This window comes from Lagenorhynchus albirostris, chromosome 7 (genome assembly GCF_949774975.1).
Source record: "Lagenorhynchus albirostris chromosome 7, mLagAlb1.1, whole genome shotgun sequence".
Classification (NCBI taxonomy): Eukaryota; Metazoa; Chordata; class Mammalia; order Artiodactyla; family Delphinidae; genus Lagenorhynchus; species Lagenorhynchus albirostris.
This window is the reverse complement of record NC_083101.1, coordinates 74,888,238-74,904,305: the sequence shown is the minus strand read 5'-3', so window position 1 is coordinate 74,904,305 and position 16,068 is coordinate 74,888,238. Positions and strand designations below refer to the sequence as shown.

Sequence of the window (16,068 nt, the reverse complement as noted above, 5' to 3'; positions counted from 1 at the left end):
AAAGGAACTAATAAATTCAAGAAATGTTTGCTTACGTCTACATCATTTAAAATTTCAATAGTAAGAGCAACCAGAGATGCAGTGTAATATAGCAAAAGATTACTGGCTTTGGAGTTAAAAAGCCATATAGTTCAGTGATATTTCCACCACTTATTAATGAGTTAAGGCAAGTTGCTTAACCTCAGTCCCAGTTTACATATCTCTACATTGAGATTTCATAAAATAGAAGAATAAGATATTTGTGTAAAAGCCTAGCAAAATACGGACTTCCCTGGTGGTGCAGTGGTTAAGAATCCACCTGCCAATGCAGGGTACACAGGTTCGAGCCCTGGTCCGGGAAGATCCCACATGCCGCGGAGCAACTAAGCCTGTGCGTCACAACTACTGAGCCTGCGCTCTAGAGCCTTTGAGCCCAACTACTGAAGCCTGTGCGCCTAGAGCCGGTGCTCTGCAACAAGAGAAGCCACAACAATGAGAAGCCCGCGCACCGCAAGGAAGAGCAGCCCCCGCTCGCCGCATCTAGGGAAAGCCCGCGCATAGCAATGAAGACCCAACGCAGCCAAAAAAAAAAAAAAAAAAAGGCTAGCAAAATATCTGCCACATATATGTTTACCAAGCATTACTTTCAAAGATAACCAAGTCTAACATCTTCTTTAACAATGAAAGTGACTGCTGTGTACAAAGAACATTTAAAAGGAAAAGAAAAATACTAGATTTTATTGCTACAGGGGGAAAAAGTGCCCATGTAGGTGGTAGGGGGTGGTGGTGTCCTGATGATTTTTTAATAAAAGCAGTTGGTTGGAACTCTAAACACAAATATCCTTACACTTCTTTATAATGCCACAGAACCTCACCATGAAATATAAAGGCATTTCTGTTAGAATATAAGAATCACATCTACCCATCCTACAGCTGTAGCATTGAACAGTGACTCATTTGATATCAAACAGCGTTGAAGGTTCTTCTCATAACTAGCAGAGAAATACAAGGAAAGAGGGGGCAGGGGGAGTCTAGAAAGTATGCATATAAGTTAACTATAGCCACAGTAATACTGCACAGAAAACAATAACAAAAACGATAGCATTTATTTAGCTCAGGAGTTAACACGTTTGGGGTTTGGCTGATCCTGGCTAGGCTCATTTGTGACTCTGCTCTACTCTGGACTTGACTGGATAGCTTAGCTGGGGCAGCTGAGCCCTATCTGTCTCTTCTTTCTCCTGGGACCAATGGGCTAGTCTGAGTATATAATTTTTATGGTGATGGTGGAAGCACAAGAGTGGACCATCTTAACTGCACAAGCTTTTATTGAGACTGCTTGCTGCACATCTGCTAATATCCCCTTGGCTTCATTAAGTCATATGGTTGACTCCACTCTGCAGGAATTATGTCTCTAGTCAGTGGAAGAAGGACATTATCAAATTACATGGCAAAGGGCACGAATACAGAGAGGTGAAGACCTGGAGCCATTAATGCCATTTACCACAGTGACGACATAGAAAGAAGCTCTGTGTGGATCTGCAACTTCTCAGTACAGAGTTTAACAAGCATTGAGTTTCTAGCATGTGCCAGATACTGTATTATATGTTGAGACTACAAAGATATGTAATACACGGCCTCTGTTCATGAGAACTAACAGTATTTTGAAGAAGATATTAGCAAGTGCCTGCAGTAGAGAGTTTTGGTTGCTCTGTAGTAAGAACAGTAGGTTACAAAGGAAAAAGCAGCTAATCTTAGCAGGGTTCAGAATGCAAGTGATTTGGAAGGGTTTTCAATAAGAAGTGATACTTGAAGTGAAATCTTAGATGTAGTTAAGGTGAGTGGAGGTGGGGTTTTTGAATAGTCTCGGAGGGTATATTTCTAGGAAAGCTATGGGGCAGCAGAAAAAAATGCTGTTCCTGGAACATCTTACATGTCGTAAGTTGTATTAATTGGGACTCTAGGCTGCAAGTGACAGAAAGTAACAAATCAGCTTAAAAAAAAAGAATTATTGGCTCACTGATGAAAAATGACACCATTAGGACTTTCTGTGTCTTGTTTCAGCAAGTGTCTCTTGTTGGTCTCATTCTCTTAGCATCCTTCCCAGGACAGGGAACACGACAACTAGCAGCTATGAGGTAACTTCCTTATAGTTCATAATTTAAGATGAAAGCGCAAAATTCTCATCTAATGTCTCTTTATAAAATTCCAGAGAAGTACTGATTGGCCCCAGCATTAATGCATCCTGTCCCTAGCCAATCACTGTGATTAATGCTCACTGGGTTAACTCACTGAAGAGTAGTTATGAAAATGGCATATAAATCCCAATCTCTGTCCACCCTCCCGTATATCTGTTCCACGGCAGAAAAGCAGTCCTGCATCTGCTTGCAGAGCTTTTAAGTTCATAACAATATTTAGTGCTGGGCCTCTTAAGCTCTATAATATTGGCTTGAACCATATGAAACTGTCACCATTCAACCAGTTTTGACTTAGAAAAAAGGCAATTTCATATGGTTCAACCTAAATAGACAATGGCATCTCACTGACTCTATGACAACCTGGATGTCATATTCACACCATGAGTCAAAGCCCTTTCCCTGTCCTCATGAACTCATTTAAGCTTAATTACCTCCTTAAACTCCCTACCCCAAATATAGTTATATTGGGTTAGTTAGGGTTTCTACATATAAATTTTGGAGGAACATAATTCAGTTCATAACAAGGTCACAACAATTACATGTTATTGATTTTATGTATTTATTCTGTCTGTGAATATACTGTAATATTCCCATTCCTTTCAGGCATGAGACTTAATGAGGCCAATATGGAACTCCTGAGGGCACAGTGGGCTTGGCCTCAGCATTGACTTTAGAAGGCAAATATAAGGGTGGAATGGGGGGTGGAGACAGCTATTTTCCCAGACCTGGGATTGCCCCTGCAACCTGGTTTGTTTTAGGCACTTACTAAATTGTTGCTGAGTGACTGAGACAGGTAGGGAATGTGGTCAAAGGGAGGTTTCTTTTTTCAACTGCTTTCTGTCACCTCAATGAAAGTTAGAAAATTACTACCACCCAACTAGTGTTGCCCTATCCTTACCTTTTTCCTTCTGTGGCTAAAGGCCTCAGCTGAGACCACCGAAGCCAAAAGGTGACACATTTTTTTTATGTGTTCTTGATCTCTGATTTTAAAACCTGGTTTGTGTTTAGATCAAAAATCCCACACAGCAGCCCACAAAAGCTAACATAAAACTATGACCCATAATCTATTTTCAAAAACTCACTCGTCTTTTTCTTGTCCCTCATGCACTCTATGCAGGAAATACATAATCTCCGGAAGTACTCCCTAAATTCTCTTCTATTCTTTTCCATTGCTGCCTTCACACACTGCTCCTTTTCTTTTGCATTTCTTGCCTCAAATCCCTTTAAAAAATGGTCTGGGATCTCCTTATTGGTCACCTCCACTCCTAAACTCTTCTTGTTTTCCTCTCCTTCAAAACACCATGAACTAGTGTGAAACGGCAGTTTATGAGGAAAGAAGGAAGAGAGAAAAGGTAGCAACACTAATATGCCAAGAGTATTTTATTCCTGCTCCCCTTTCCCCAACATAAAGAATTAATTTACATTTAGCAGTTCGCTATACTTATTCTGGTAGATAAAAGGTTAAACAATACCGGACTACTTGATGATGAGGAAACAGTGTTCCAATCAGTGGAAAAGTATTCAACACTGTAAGTCAAGAATCCAAGTTAAAACTACTATTATCATGTGTTAGAACAAATTCTGACAAAGATTTCAGTGTATGCATGACATTCTAAGTTGGTTCAGCCCTTCTTTTTCAAAAGAACTCGATTAAATAGAAGAAAAATAAGATGCTTATATCCTTTGGTCAATTTCTTTTTTTTGAGTACAAAATAATGTAAATTTTTTCTTAAGTTATATATAGCGGCATTTTTCTGACAATGTGCCAAGCTGTCAACAACCTAAGCGCCAGTATTTGAATATTAAATAAATTGAGAAAGAATAAATACAAGCGTCAAGGGCCTTTAGAGTGAAAAGGCATCATGCCCAGAGAGTAGTGTTAATGGGGAAAAACAAAGAAGCAGAAGAACCTACTCTTGTACAACTCCCTATAATACATTAAAAAAAAAAATCTATACACGTGATGATGATAATGAGATTTCCCTTAAATTTTCTTTATTGTTGTCATTGTCAACCAAAAACTGAAAGACAAATGACACTGGAGAATCAAACAATATACCTTTACCTTACTGTGTATTGTATATAGACAAAGATTGAAAAACAGTATCAATAAAGCAAAGAGTTGTTGTAATGCTCCGCCTTCGGCCCTTTGTAGGGGTATGAAAACAAACAACAAAAAACCACCCACGCTGCTCACCTGCCGCAAACTCAAGCCTACCTCCTCGGCTGGCGGAGGCAGCGCTATTGGCCCCGGCCCCGGCTCCAGAAACGCCTCCTGACGTCAGCGATGCGGCCGGAAGTGACGTCAAAGCTGCGACGCCCCGTGCCCGCTGCTAGCTGCTGCGGCAGGGTTTTGGTCGATCCACAAGCGGCGGGCTTTCCCCGGATGGTTGCAGCAGAGGGATCATGACGGGGAAGAAGTCTTCCCGGGAGAAGCGGCGCAAACGAAGCGGTCAGGAGGCGGCGGCGGCGGCGGCGCTCGCGGCGCCGGACCCGGTTCCCGCCGTCGCCAGCGGCGGCAGTGGAAGCACCAGCGGCTGCGGGAGCGCCAGCGGCTGCGGGAGCGTCACCTGCTGCGGGAACACCAGCTTGAGTGGAAGTGTCACTGGCGGTGGGAGCTGCGGCAGCTGCTGGGCTGGGGGCAGCGTGGAGCGCAATGAGCGCCGTAAGCGGAGGAGCACTGACTCATCTGCCAGCGTCTCCGGCTCCTTGCAGCAGGTGCGTGCGTGCTCTTCTCGCCTCTTCTCGAAGCGGCTGCGTTTCCGGAAGAAGGTGGGCTAGGAGCGGAATGTGGCAGCGGGATGCGGAGCCGGAGGTATCTTACGTTAGCGCTGCGATCCTAAGGGGTCCCATGTTTGAAGTTCACGTTCCTAAGTTCCCTTGAACCCCACACTCGCACGTCTTGAACTTAAAGTTTCCGATTTACCGATCGTCTGACTCATACTGCTTTTGGCTTCTTCCACTCCTGTGGTCTCCTCAGTCTCCTTGAAAAGTATGGGTCAGAAACTACCCTTCAGTGCCCTTGCGAGCTGCGCTTTATGTCTCTCTTCCTCCACGTTACAAGATGAGAAAATTGAGGCTCAAAGAGGTTAAGGAAGTCTACCCACAGTCACAGTTTGTTAATAACGCCTACATTCGAATGCAATATCTGATTATAAAAGCCATGTTCTTTATGCTCCATCGACCTAGCAAGATATTAACTTTTTTAAAAAAAGTTTGCTTACATTATAAAACAAATGCATGAATACATACTTTAAATGTATACAACACAGAAATGAAGGGAAAATCATGGAAGTCTCTATGCTTCCCCATTAATAGTTTGATATGCAGCCTCTTTATTAACTCTTGTCAGCCCTGATAATTCTTTTTTTATATAATTTTTTTTAATTTTTAATTTTTATTGGAGTATAGTTGATTTACAGTGTTGTGTTAGTTTCAGGTGTACAGCAAAGTGCTTCAGTTATACATGTACATATATCTATTCTTTTTCAGCCCTGATATTTCTTATTTTTTGTTCTTTTCAAAATTTTATTTACTTATTTTTCACTGCGTTGGGTCTTTGTTGCTGCGCACAGGCTTTCTCTAGTTGCAGTGAGTGGGGGCTGCTCTTCATTGCGGTGCGCGGGCCTCTCATTGCAGTGGCTTCTCTTGTGGAGCACGGGCTCTAGGCGCACGGGCTTCAGTAGTTGTGGCACGCGGGCTCAATAGTTGTGGCTCACGGGCTCTAGAGCGCAGGCTCAGTAGTTGTGGCGCACGGGCTAAGTTGCTCTGCGGCATGTGGGATGTGGGATCTTCCCGGACCAGGGCTTGAACCCATGTCCCCTGCATTGGCAGGCAGATTCTTAACCACTGCGCCACCAGGGAAGTCCTTTTCTTTCTTTTTAATCTAAGGCTTTTAGTATAGTGTTGAACACAAGCGTTCATAGTAGGCATTCTTTTCCCATTTTTTTTTGTAGTGGAAACATTTCTAATTTTACACCAGTAAGTGTATTTGCCATAGGTTCTGAAAGATACCTTTGATCAAGTTAAGGACATTTTCTTTAATTCGTGGTTTTCTGAGGGTTGTAGAGTTCTATCAGATGTCTTTAGGGCATTCTGTTGAGGTGATCAGTAGTTTTCATTCTTAATCTGATTATGTAATTTTATTCATAAGTTAACTTATATTGAATTGTCCTCAGCATTCTTGGGATAAATACTATTTGATTTGTTGATTTGGTTGTTGTACTCGGCTGAAATTCAGTATTTTTACTGTTGTGCCTATGTTCTTAAGTTAAATCAGCTTATTGTTTTTATTTTTGTAGTTAACCTGTCTTGTTTTGGTATCAGGGTTATGGTAGCCTTATGGATTGAGTTGGGAAAGCTTTGCATTTTTTTTGGTGTGTTCCAGAGTAGTTTATATCTTTTTCTCAAAGATATGTCGGAACTTGACTGTTGGACCATACAGCTGTCGGGGTCTGGTGGATTTTTCTAGGGGTGTTATTTTTTCTCTTAACTGCCATCTATTTTTCCCCAAATTCTTCAATAGTTATAGATCTATGCATTTTTCCACCCATTTTAGATTCAGTTTTGGATATCACCATTCTTATCTTAAATAGTTTCCATGTCTTTAGTACTCTTTATTATTATGGGGAGACCAATAATAAGGATTCTATAAGCATTTGCATACAGAACTAAACTGTACTTCTCATGAGAAGTAACTGTAGTTGTAAAAAAAAAAAAGTCATTATATATTAGGCATGTAGAGAACATCGCAAAATTCCAATAGTGCCATAATATTTGTTGTGTATTGCATTCCCTATTGTTGTTAACAGCTTTATAGAGATATAATTCACATACTGTACAATTCACTAATTTCAAGTATACAGTTCACTGGTTTTTGAGTATATTCACAGAGTGGTGCAACCATCACTGTAGTCAATTTTAAAATATTTTCATCATCCCCAGAAGAAACCCTATATGCAATTTTTAGCTGTCATCCCTACTAGCTCTACACCCATACACCCATTCTATCCCTAGGCAATCACTAATCTACTTTCTATCTCTATAGATTTTTTTCTTTTGGCTGCATTGGGTCTTCGTTGCTGTGCGCGGGCTTTCTCTAGTTGTGACGAGCGGGGCTATTCTTTGTTGCGATGTGTGGGTGTCTCATTGTGGTGGCTTCTCTTGTTGCGGAGCACGGGCTCTATGGCGTGCCGGCTTCAGTAGTTGTGGCGCGCGGTTCTAGAGCGCAGGATCAGTAGTTGTGGCACACGGGCTTAGTTGCTCTGCAGCATGCGGGATCTTCCCAGACCAGGGCTCGAACCTGTGTCTCCTGCATTGGCAGGCGGATTCTTAACCACTGAGCCACCAGGGAAGTCCCCTCTATAGACTTATAAATTTCCCTGTTCTGGGCATTTTATATGAATAGAATCATATGTGATCTTTTGTGTCTGGCTTCTCTCACCTAGCATATTTGTTTTTCAGAGTCTGCCCATGTTTTAACACATATCAGTACTTCATTTCTTTTTGTAGCTGAATACTATTTCATTGTGTGGCTAATACCACATTTAAGTTTTTAATTTGTCAATTGATATAGACATTTGGATTGTTTCCAACTTTTGGCTATTATGCATAATGCTGCTATGAGCATTTGTGTACAAGTTTCTGTGCGGACATTATGGTTACATTTCTTCTGGATATATATCCAGGAATGAAATTTCTGCATCATATGGCAACTTTATAAGGAACTACAAACCATTTTGCAAACCAGCTGCACTATTTTATATTCCTACTAGCACTGTATGGGAGTTCAGTTCCTTTACATCCTTGCTAACACCTGAATTGCTTTGTGAACAAGAGCTATTCTCTTGTGAACAAGAGAATTGCCATTAGAACAAGAGCTAACCTTTGCTTTTTCAGTGTAATTATCATAGTGTTCTTTAAAATCAGCCTGTTTTTAAACCGCATTTTAAACAATTGCGTTAGAAAGTATAAAAAGGAAACCTACTTGAATAATATAGTTAGGGATTTTCCTGAGGAAATGACTTTTAAATTGATACCTGAGTTTGTTGATCTTGGGAGTATAGAGTGATGGGGAAGTGGGGAAGAAAGACTCTCCTAGACAGAAGAACAGTGTGTACAAAAGCCCTGCCTGTATGAAATGAAGGGAGAACACCTTATGTTTGAGTAGTTCAGACAAGGTCGTTGTGTTTGGAACACAATGAGCATGAAGGGCCTAATAGGCTATATTACCCTAAGAACAGTGGGAAGTCATTGACAGCTTATATCAGTAAATAGGGAGGATGAGTATATGTGCATTTTATACAATCCATTTTGGTGTCAGTATACAAAACAGATTGGCAAGACCTCAGATTAGATGTAGGGAGTCAAGTTGAGTGCTACTGAGGTAATCTAGGCAAAAAGAGGATGGTACCTTGGATCAGGATTATGGCAGTAGATTTGGAGAGACTGGATAGATTTGGGAGATAGGAGGTAAAATTGATTGAAATGTCTTAAATTACTTGCCTGCTTTGAATATCATTAGATATATAACAGTTTTTAAAATGATAGAGACTTCCCTGGTGGCCCAGTGGCTGAGAATCCATTTTCCAATGCAGGGGACGCGGGTTCGATCCCTGGTTAGGGAACCAAGATCCCACACGCCGCGGGGCAACTAAGCCTGCACGCTGCACCTACTGAGCCCATGCGCCTCAACTAGAGAGCCTGAGCCCGTGTGCTGCAACTAAGACCCAGTGCCACCAAAAATAAATAAATAAATAAATAAATATTTTTTAAAAAGAAATCTTTATTTAAAAAAATGACAATAGCTTCTGCTAAGCAATGGTACTTTAGTATATAATATTTGTGGTTTATAACATTTTTGCTGCTATCCCATTTCTTTTTATGAATTAAGAAGAATGACAATGCATACATAAAATTCTTGGGTGAATTGTCTAGTGGAGGAATATCGTATTCCACAAGTATAAAATTGTAGGAAATCATTCAGTATTGAGTATATTTTCATTTGTGTGTCCTAGGATATTATCTCTTCACTTTTTCTCAATTTATTGATAATTACAGAGTGGAGAGTAACTTCAAAGAATACTGAGCAATTAAATAATCTTTCCTATGGTTTCAAATAAATAATTTGTGCAAAAAAAGAATTTGGAAATGTTTAACGAAGATTTTATTAAATGAAAATGTATAACATTATAGACATATTTCTGTTGTTTAATGGTTCTTTATCTCTTTTAATTTTAGGAAGCCAAATATCTTTTGCCAACTCTGGAAAAAGAGTTATTCTTGGCAGAGCACAGTGACCTTGAAGAAGGTGGATTAGACCTGACTGTGGCATTAAAACCAGTTAGTTTCTATATATCAGACAAAAAAGAAATGCTTCAGCAGTGTTTCTGTATCATAGGAGAGAAGAAGTTACAGAAGATGCTTCCTGATGTGTTAAAGGTACTTCATTACATACATTATCAGGCTATCCACATATACAGAATATACAAACACTTTTTTTATAGCAGTCATTTTACTTAATGGAAATTATAATCGGACGTTTTCAACTAATATGAGCTACTTCGAAAAGATATAAAGAAGGGATTTTGTAGAACCGTAAATGGCTTTGTATATTTAAAAATTTGCCAGGAAGAAATAGGGTACTTTACTATATTTAGGTAAGGAATTTTTTGACCTTCTGAAAATTATTCTATTAAATACAGGCAGTTTAAGTAACTAAGTTAGAGGTATACTGATTCTTTCTAGTGCTTTAAGAAATAGTGTACTGCTGTGTAACAGTATGCAATGATAGTTGGTAATAGCCTATATTTCATTAAATTCATAAATGTTTTCATATATTTATCTCTGAAAATTATTCAGGGAAATACATGGTATTCTAATTTTACAGATGTGGAAAAAAAGCCGTGGACAAGTTAAGCCCAACATCATATATATCTAAGATGTATGGAGCTAGGACTTGAATATTTAAGCCTTTAGAGGTATTACCTAACATAAGTAGGCTGCTATTAAGAATATCTGGGGACCTACTTATTTTTCAGTTCTTTCATAATAAACATGACTTTATATATCCAAATCAAAACTCTATAAATTATAATATTTACATGTTAACTGGCAGGTCTTCACATTTCATCCCAGAAAAAAATTTATGTGGCTTTTAATTTGTTTTACTGTAGGATTTTGCTTAGCAGACTTTTTTTTTTAAATGGTTGCTGTTTTCTAGTTTATATTGGTGCTTTGTTATATAAATGCATTTTTTAAAATGTCATTTTCTTTAGAACTGTTCAATAGAAGAAATTAAAAAACTGTGCCAGGAACAGTTAGAGCTCCTGTCTGAAAAAAAAATCTTGAAGATTCTTGAGGGTAAGAATGCGTATTTGTACCTTCTGGTAACTTAGTGGTTAATACTATACTTAGCATAAATCCTGAGGTATTCTTTTTTTTTTTTAACTGCTACTTTAATTTTATTATTGGGTAATCACTGAGTATTTTTACTTCTGTTTGTACAGAAATATAGTTTACATATCAGAATAGCATCTCAGGAATGGACTTTTTGATGTATGTATGGTTTCTCCAAATCAGTTGTGTAGGTAAGAGCATTAAGTTTGTGCACAATAAAAAAATGAAATAAAAAATGTTTATCCAAAATACTAGAAAAAATTACTTATTGAGAAGGCAAAGCCTTCTCTTAAAATATTTTAAAATTTTCTGCTTTATATTCTTACTGCTTTTAATTATCTGTTGAATACCATTTCTGCTCTGATAAGACCCAAATGCAGAGTTAGAAGAATTGCCAACATTTATCTGTCTGCCTGAACTAAGACTCTTCTTTGTATATATTACCTGTAGAATTTTGGATTTTAAAGCTTTTCTTTTTGGACTCTACAAGGATATTAGCATTAGCATTACAAGAGAAGGAACAAAAAAATGGAGAATTTCAATTTCCAGAGATAACATCTTTTTTAAATGTAAAATGGTGATAGATATATACATGTGTGTGTAGTTTGTAAGTATTATATGTACACACCTTCTTGCTTATATATATTTTGTACATTTATAAAATAGATCAAGGGAAGGCAATGACAAATACCTAATAAGGCATTTTAAATATAAGCAATTAAAAATGTCATCTTTCAGCAACACTCAAGTTATTTAATCGTCACTTTATACATGACACTTTCTGTATAATAATTAAATCACTCTGACATTTTATGAGCATGCTTTCAATTTTTTTTATGTCATTCATAAGGTGACAGTGGTATGGACTCTGATGTGGAAGAAGAGGCAGATGATGGCTCTAAGATGGGATCTGATTTAGTTAGTCAGTAAGTTAAAAACTTTCATTTTTATTTCAGAATTTCTTTGTTATCCCTTTGGTGATTTCTTACCTCAAGAATGTGATTGTTTTTCTGTGTTATGTTTATATAAAGTGATTCAACAATGTTGGATTGATCTTTTTACTTGTAATGATTAGTCCTTTTGGTATATATGAGAATGAAGTTAATTGCGTTCAGGATTAAGATGATTTTCTTAAACTACTGCTCAGATATAGGACTGCAACAATGCCAACCTCAAGCAGAATCACATTTCTCATTTGGAATTTGAATATATGTATCACTAGTGATCCCACTATTTATTAAATATTATACTTACTCTACCAAACATTATGTTAGTAGTTTAGAAGACTTTATCTCGCTGAATATCTTCTACATACCTATTAATGTTTGGTGATAATAGCTTCTTTTCATAGCTGAGATAGTAAGGTGGTTCACTTTATATAGGTACATATAATTTGATTATTGTGATGATGAAAAATACCTGATGTTTTGGGATGCTGACTAACCAAGAAGCAACATGCTAATTTCTTTTTCTAGATTATTCTGCTCTGCCATGGGCTCATCAAACTTTCACCCACTGATTTTATCATCTATTGATGATTTTTGACTAAAACAGTTTTTTTTTGGTAGTTGCCAAAGACTGACTTGTATCTCTGTTTGCAGACTTTGGCTATAGGCAGGAGCACAAATAAAAACAGGTAACCAGAGGCAGTAGCATAAATAAGTAGCACAGATTTAACCTGAAACCTTGAGTATATTTTCATTTCTAATACAATGCTATTGGGTAAGTATCACTGAAAAAAGATAATTTAATTTCATGTTATAACTGTAGAGGGCATCAAATAATCTACTTATACTGAAGCATTGAAGAAATCGTTGTATCTTGGTTGCCTCATAATCAGTAGATTTTTGGTCATCACATACATCTTGCCTAGGAGTGTCACAGGATGATTTATACTTACCCACAGAGTAGAAAATGTACACATTTCTAAGAAGCCATGCTATTGATTTTCCTTCAAAATACTTAGCTTTAAATTGTCTATGTAGTATGCTAATCTAGTTCAGATAGTTTAACCATTTACAAGGCTTGTCACTTTTTAGTACTTTTTAGTTTCTTTTTTAAATTTTATTTATTTATTTATTCATTTATTTTTGGCTGCGTTGGGTCTTTGTTGCTGTGCACAAGCTTTCTCTAGATGCAGTGAGCAGGGGCTACTCTTTGTTGCGGTGCGTGAGCTTCTCTTTGCAGTGGCTTCTGTTGTTGTGGAGCAGGGGCTCTAGGCGCACGGGCTTCAGTAGTTGGCACGTGGGCTCAGTAGTTGTGGCTCGCGGGCTCTAGAGCGCAGACTCAGTAGTTGTGGCGCATGACGGGCTTAGTTGCTCTGCAGCATGTGGGATCTTCCTGGATCAGGGATCAAACCCGTGTCCCGTGCATTGGCAGGCAGGGAAGTCCTTAGTTTCTTAAATTATCTAAATTAAATGTCTTGCTTCTTGGTGTTTCTTACAGAGCATCAACTTCTGCTTGATTACATTTGTTTGCCTTTATTTAAGGCAAATGTTTTGCCTCTTTGCCTCTGCTTATTTTTCCCAGTTTTTGAGGTGTCAAGTTAAGTGTTAAGTGTTATTGTTAAGTAACAATGTTACTTAAGTTAAGTAACAATGTTAAGTAACAATGTAAAAGTAACAATGTTAAGTAACAATGTTAACAATGTCATGGTGTTAAGTCCGTTATTGTTCACACCTGAACATTAATGCTACCTTTTCTACTGTCAGAAGCCATTTGATGGATAGCCAATCAGATTAGAAACTTAATTCTCTTAAAAAAAATTACAACAAAATACAGTATTTGACTTCTGAACTTTTCTAATGAAAAAAATGGTGATTAGATTCAAAGTGACTATTGCAAAGAACCCACTTTTACAGTGTTACTGTAAGACAGATCATGTTAGCTTTTAAATGCTGCAATGAGCAGGTTAAGCAATCACAAATATTACCCAAAACTGTCATAGTAGCCACTTGTGGATCTGATAAGTGCCAGATCATTGGGATTCTTTTGAGTTGTTTGAGAATATAGGCTTTTAAAAAAAAAAAGCTACAAGATGACAAATAAATAATAATACTAAGCTAGAAGATGCCAAATAAGCTAAAGATGCCGGATAAATAATAATATTAAAGCTAACACTTACTGAGCCAGTAAGTGTTGTATGCCAGACACTGTTCTAATCACCTTATATGACTTCATTCACTCATTGGGTTTGTACAACAACCTTGTGAGGTAGGTGGTATTAGCATCATCATTTTACAAATGGAAAGATAAGGCCCAGAAAGATTTGTGTGCCTGAGGTCACACAAATGAACGTGGAAGTAGGAGGAATATTAGTTCTGAAGAGATTATATAAGCATTCATGTTAATGGACCTGGCTTTAAGACACTTAACCTTCCCTAAAATCACTTTATACATTTGTAAAATGTGGGTAATCCTTGCTTCAATAGGATTATTGGGCTTAAATGAGCTAATGTGACTTGTTTGTTATTATTTGTTTACTATTTTATTATTAATAATCTTAGTTATGAATGGGGAGATATACTGCAGTGTGAAACAATGAAGGTGGGACAGGGAGTTAATGTGAGAAGATGCTGGCTTTAGTGCATGTTCCTGACATTTGCTATGTGCTTTGTGCTTAAAGGGACAATTCAGTCCTGTTAATCTCTATAGAAGAGAACTGAACCTGGTGGGCAGACTTATAAAAACCTCGTTCCAGTGCTTCAACAGAGGGCTAACTTAGTTAACATGTTTGGTCCTTGGTGCTGAAAATTTCCATGTTTTTTATTACCTGCTGGTTTTTTACTCTCTAATAAATAACAGTAGTCTGAGCTGTCCAGATGCTGAGGGAACAGTTACGAGTAGGCAAAGAACCAATGAAAGGAATTCAATAATTTGAGAGAGGAAAATGAAGCTGAATAAGTTGAATAGGTAGCTTCTATGGAACACAGAATTAATAGACTATAGGAAAGAAAACTTTAACAAAATAATGAAAACTCTCAAAGAAGTACAATTAGAGCACAAGTGTAGTTTTTTTTTTAATAAATTTATTTATTTATCTTTTTATCTTTGGCTGCATTGGGTCTTTGTTGCTGCACACAGCCTCTCTCTCGTTGCAGCGAGTGGGGGCTGGTGGCTTCTCTTGTTGCAGAGCATGGGCTCCAGGTGTGCGGGCTTCATTAGTTGTGGCACGTGGGCTCAGTAGTTGTGGCTTGGGCTCTAGAGCACAGGCTTATTAGTTGTGTCACGTGGGCTCAGTAGTTGTGGCTAGTGGGCTCTAGAGCACAGGCTCAATAGTTGTGGCACGCAGGCTTAGTTGTTCCGCAGCATGTGGGATCTTCCCGGACCAGGGCTCGAACCTGTGTCTCCTGCATTGTCAGGTGGACTCTTAACCACTGTTCCACCAGGGAAGTCCCCACAAATGTAGTTTTAGGAACTAAAAATAAATTCTGAATTCCTAAACTTAGTAGACAAACTGATAAAGAGGTTAGCTATGACTGGGGGCTACATCATTTTCCTAAGAAATCAAGTTGAATAAATAAACACAGAATAATAAAAACCACACACAAAAAGTATAAATCCTTATGTTTAACTCATGGCTACCTGGAAGACAATTTTAGACCTATCCTGAACGTACTAGAAATTATAGAAAGAGAAACAAATAGCTAGAAAAGTATTGAAGAAATGATAGAATTAAAATTTTTGATTTAAAGACTTAATACTGTAAGGGCAAGGATAACGAGAGAACACCTGGTTATGGGCTGAATTATGTCCCTTCAAAATTCATATGTGGAAATCCCTAACCCCTACCACCTCTGAATGTAATCTTATTTGGAGATAAGGTCTTTAAAGAGGTAAATGGGACTTCCCTGGTGGTTCAGTGGTAAAGAATCCACCTTACAATGCAGGGGATGTGGGTTCAATCCCTGGTCAGGAAACTAGGATTCCACATGCCGTGGGGCAGCTAAGCCCATGCACCACAACTACTGAGCTCGCACGCCTCAACTAGAGCCCGCGTGCCTCAGACTACAGAGCCCATGTGCCCTGGAGCCTGTGCACCACAGCTAGAGAAGAGAAAACCTGCACACAACTAGAGAGAAGCCCACACACTGCAACGAAGAGCCCGAGTGCTGCAACTAAGACCTGATGCAGCCAAAAATAAAAATAAAATAAATAAACAAATAAATAATACATAATATTTAATATATAAATAATAATAATAATAAATTTATTATTATTTATATATTAAATAAATAATCATAAACAAATAAATAATAAATAAATCTTTTTTTAAAAAGGAGGTGATTAAGTTAATCCAATCTGATTGGTGTCCTTATAAGAAAAGAAAATTTGAGTACACTGAAAGACTCCAGGGCTGGGCACACACAGAGAGAGCCATGTGAGGACACAGCCAGAAGGCAGCCATCTGCAAGCCTCAGAAGAAACCAAACCTGCAGACACCTTGATCTTTGACTTCTACCTTGTGGAACTGTGAGAAACACATTTTTGTCATTTA

General features: G+C 38.1%; 1 protein-coding gene across 3 annotated transcripts in view; it reads left to right on the top strand.

Annotated features, from left to right (window-relative positions):
• Positions 1–4,497: 4,497 nt before the first annotated feature.
• CAAP1 (caspase activity and apoptosis inhibitor 1) overlaps positions 4,498–16,068 on the top strand; it is a 53,315-nt gene continuing 41,744 nt past the window's right edge. Inside the window, exons 1-5 of one of the 3 annotated variants that reach the window (XM_060153513.1) lie at positions 4,498–4,892; positions 9,414–9,483; positions 9,574–9,614; positions 10,451–10,535; positions 11,422–11,497. In XM_060153513.1, the coding sequence (XP_060009496.1) occupies positions 4,581–4,892; positions 9,414–9,483; positions 9,574–9,614; positions 10,451–10,535; positions 11,422–11,497 (584 nt within the window). In that variant the 5' untranslated portion in view covers positions 4,498–4,580. Of the gene's footprint in view, positions 4,990–9,413; positions 9,615–10,450; positions 10,536–11,421; positions 11,498–16,068 lie in introns of all 3 variants that reach the window. The other 2 variants (XM_060153512.1, XM_060153514.1) reach the window with 2 other exon arrangements.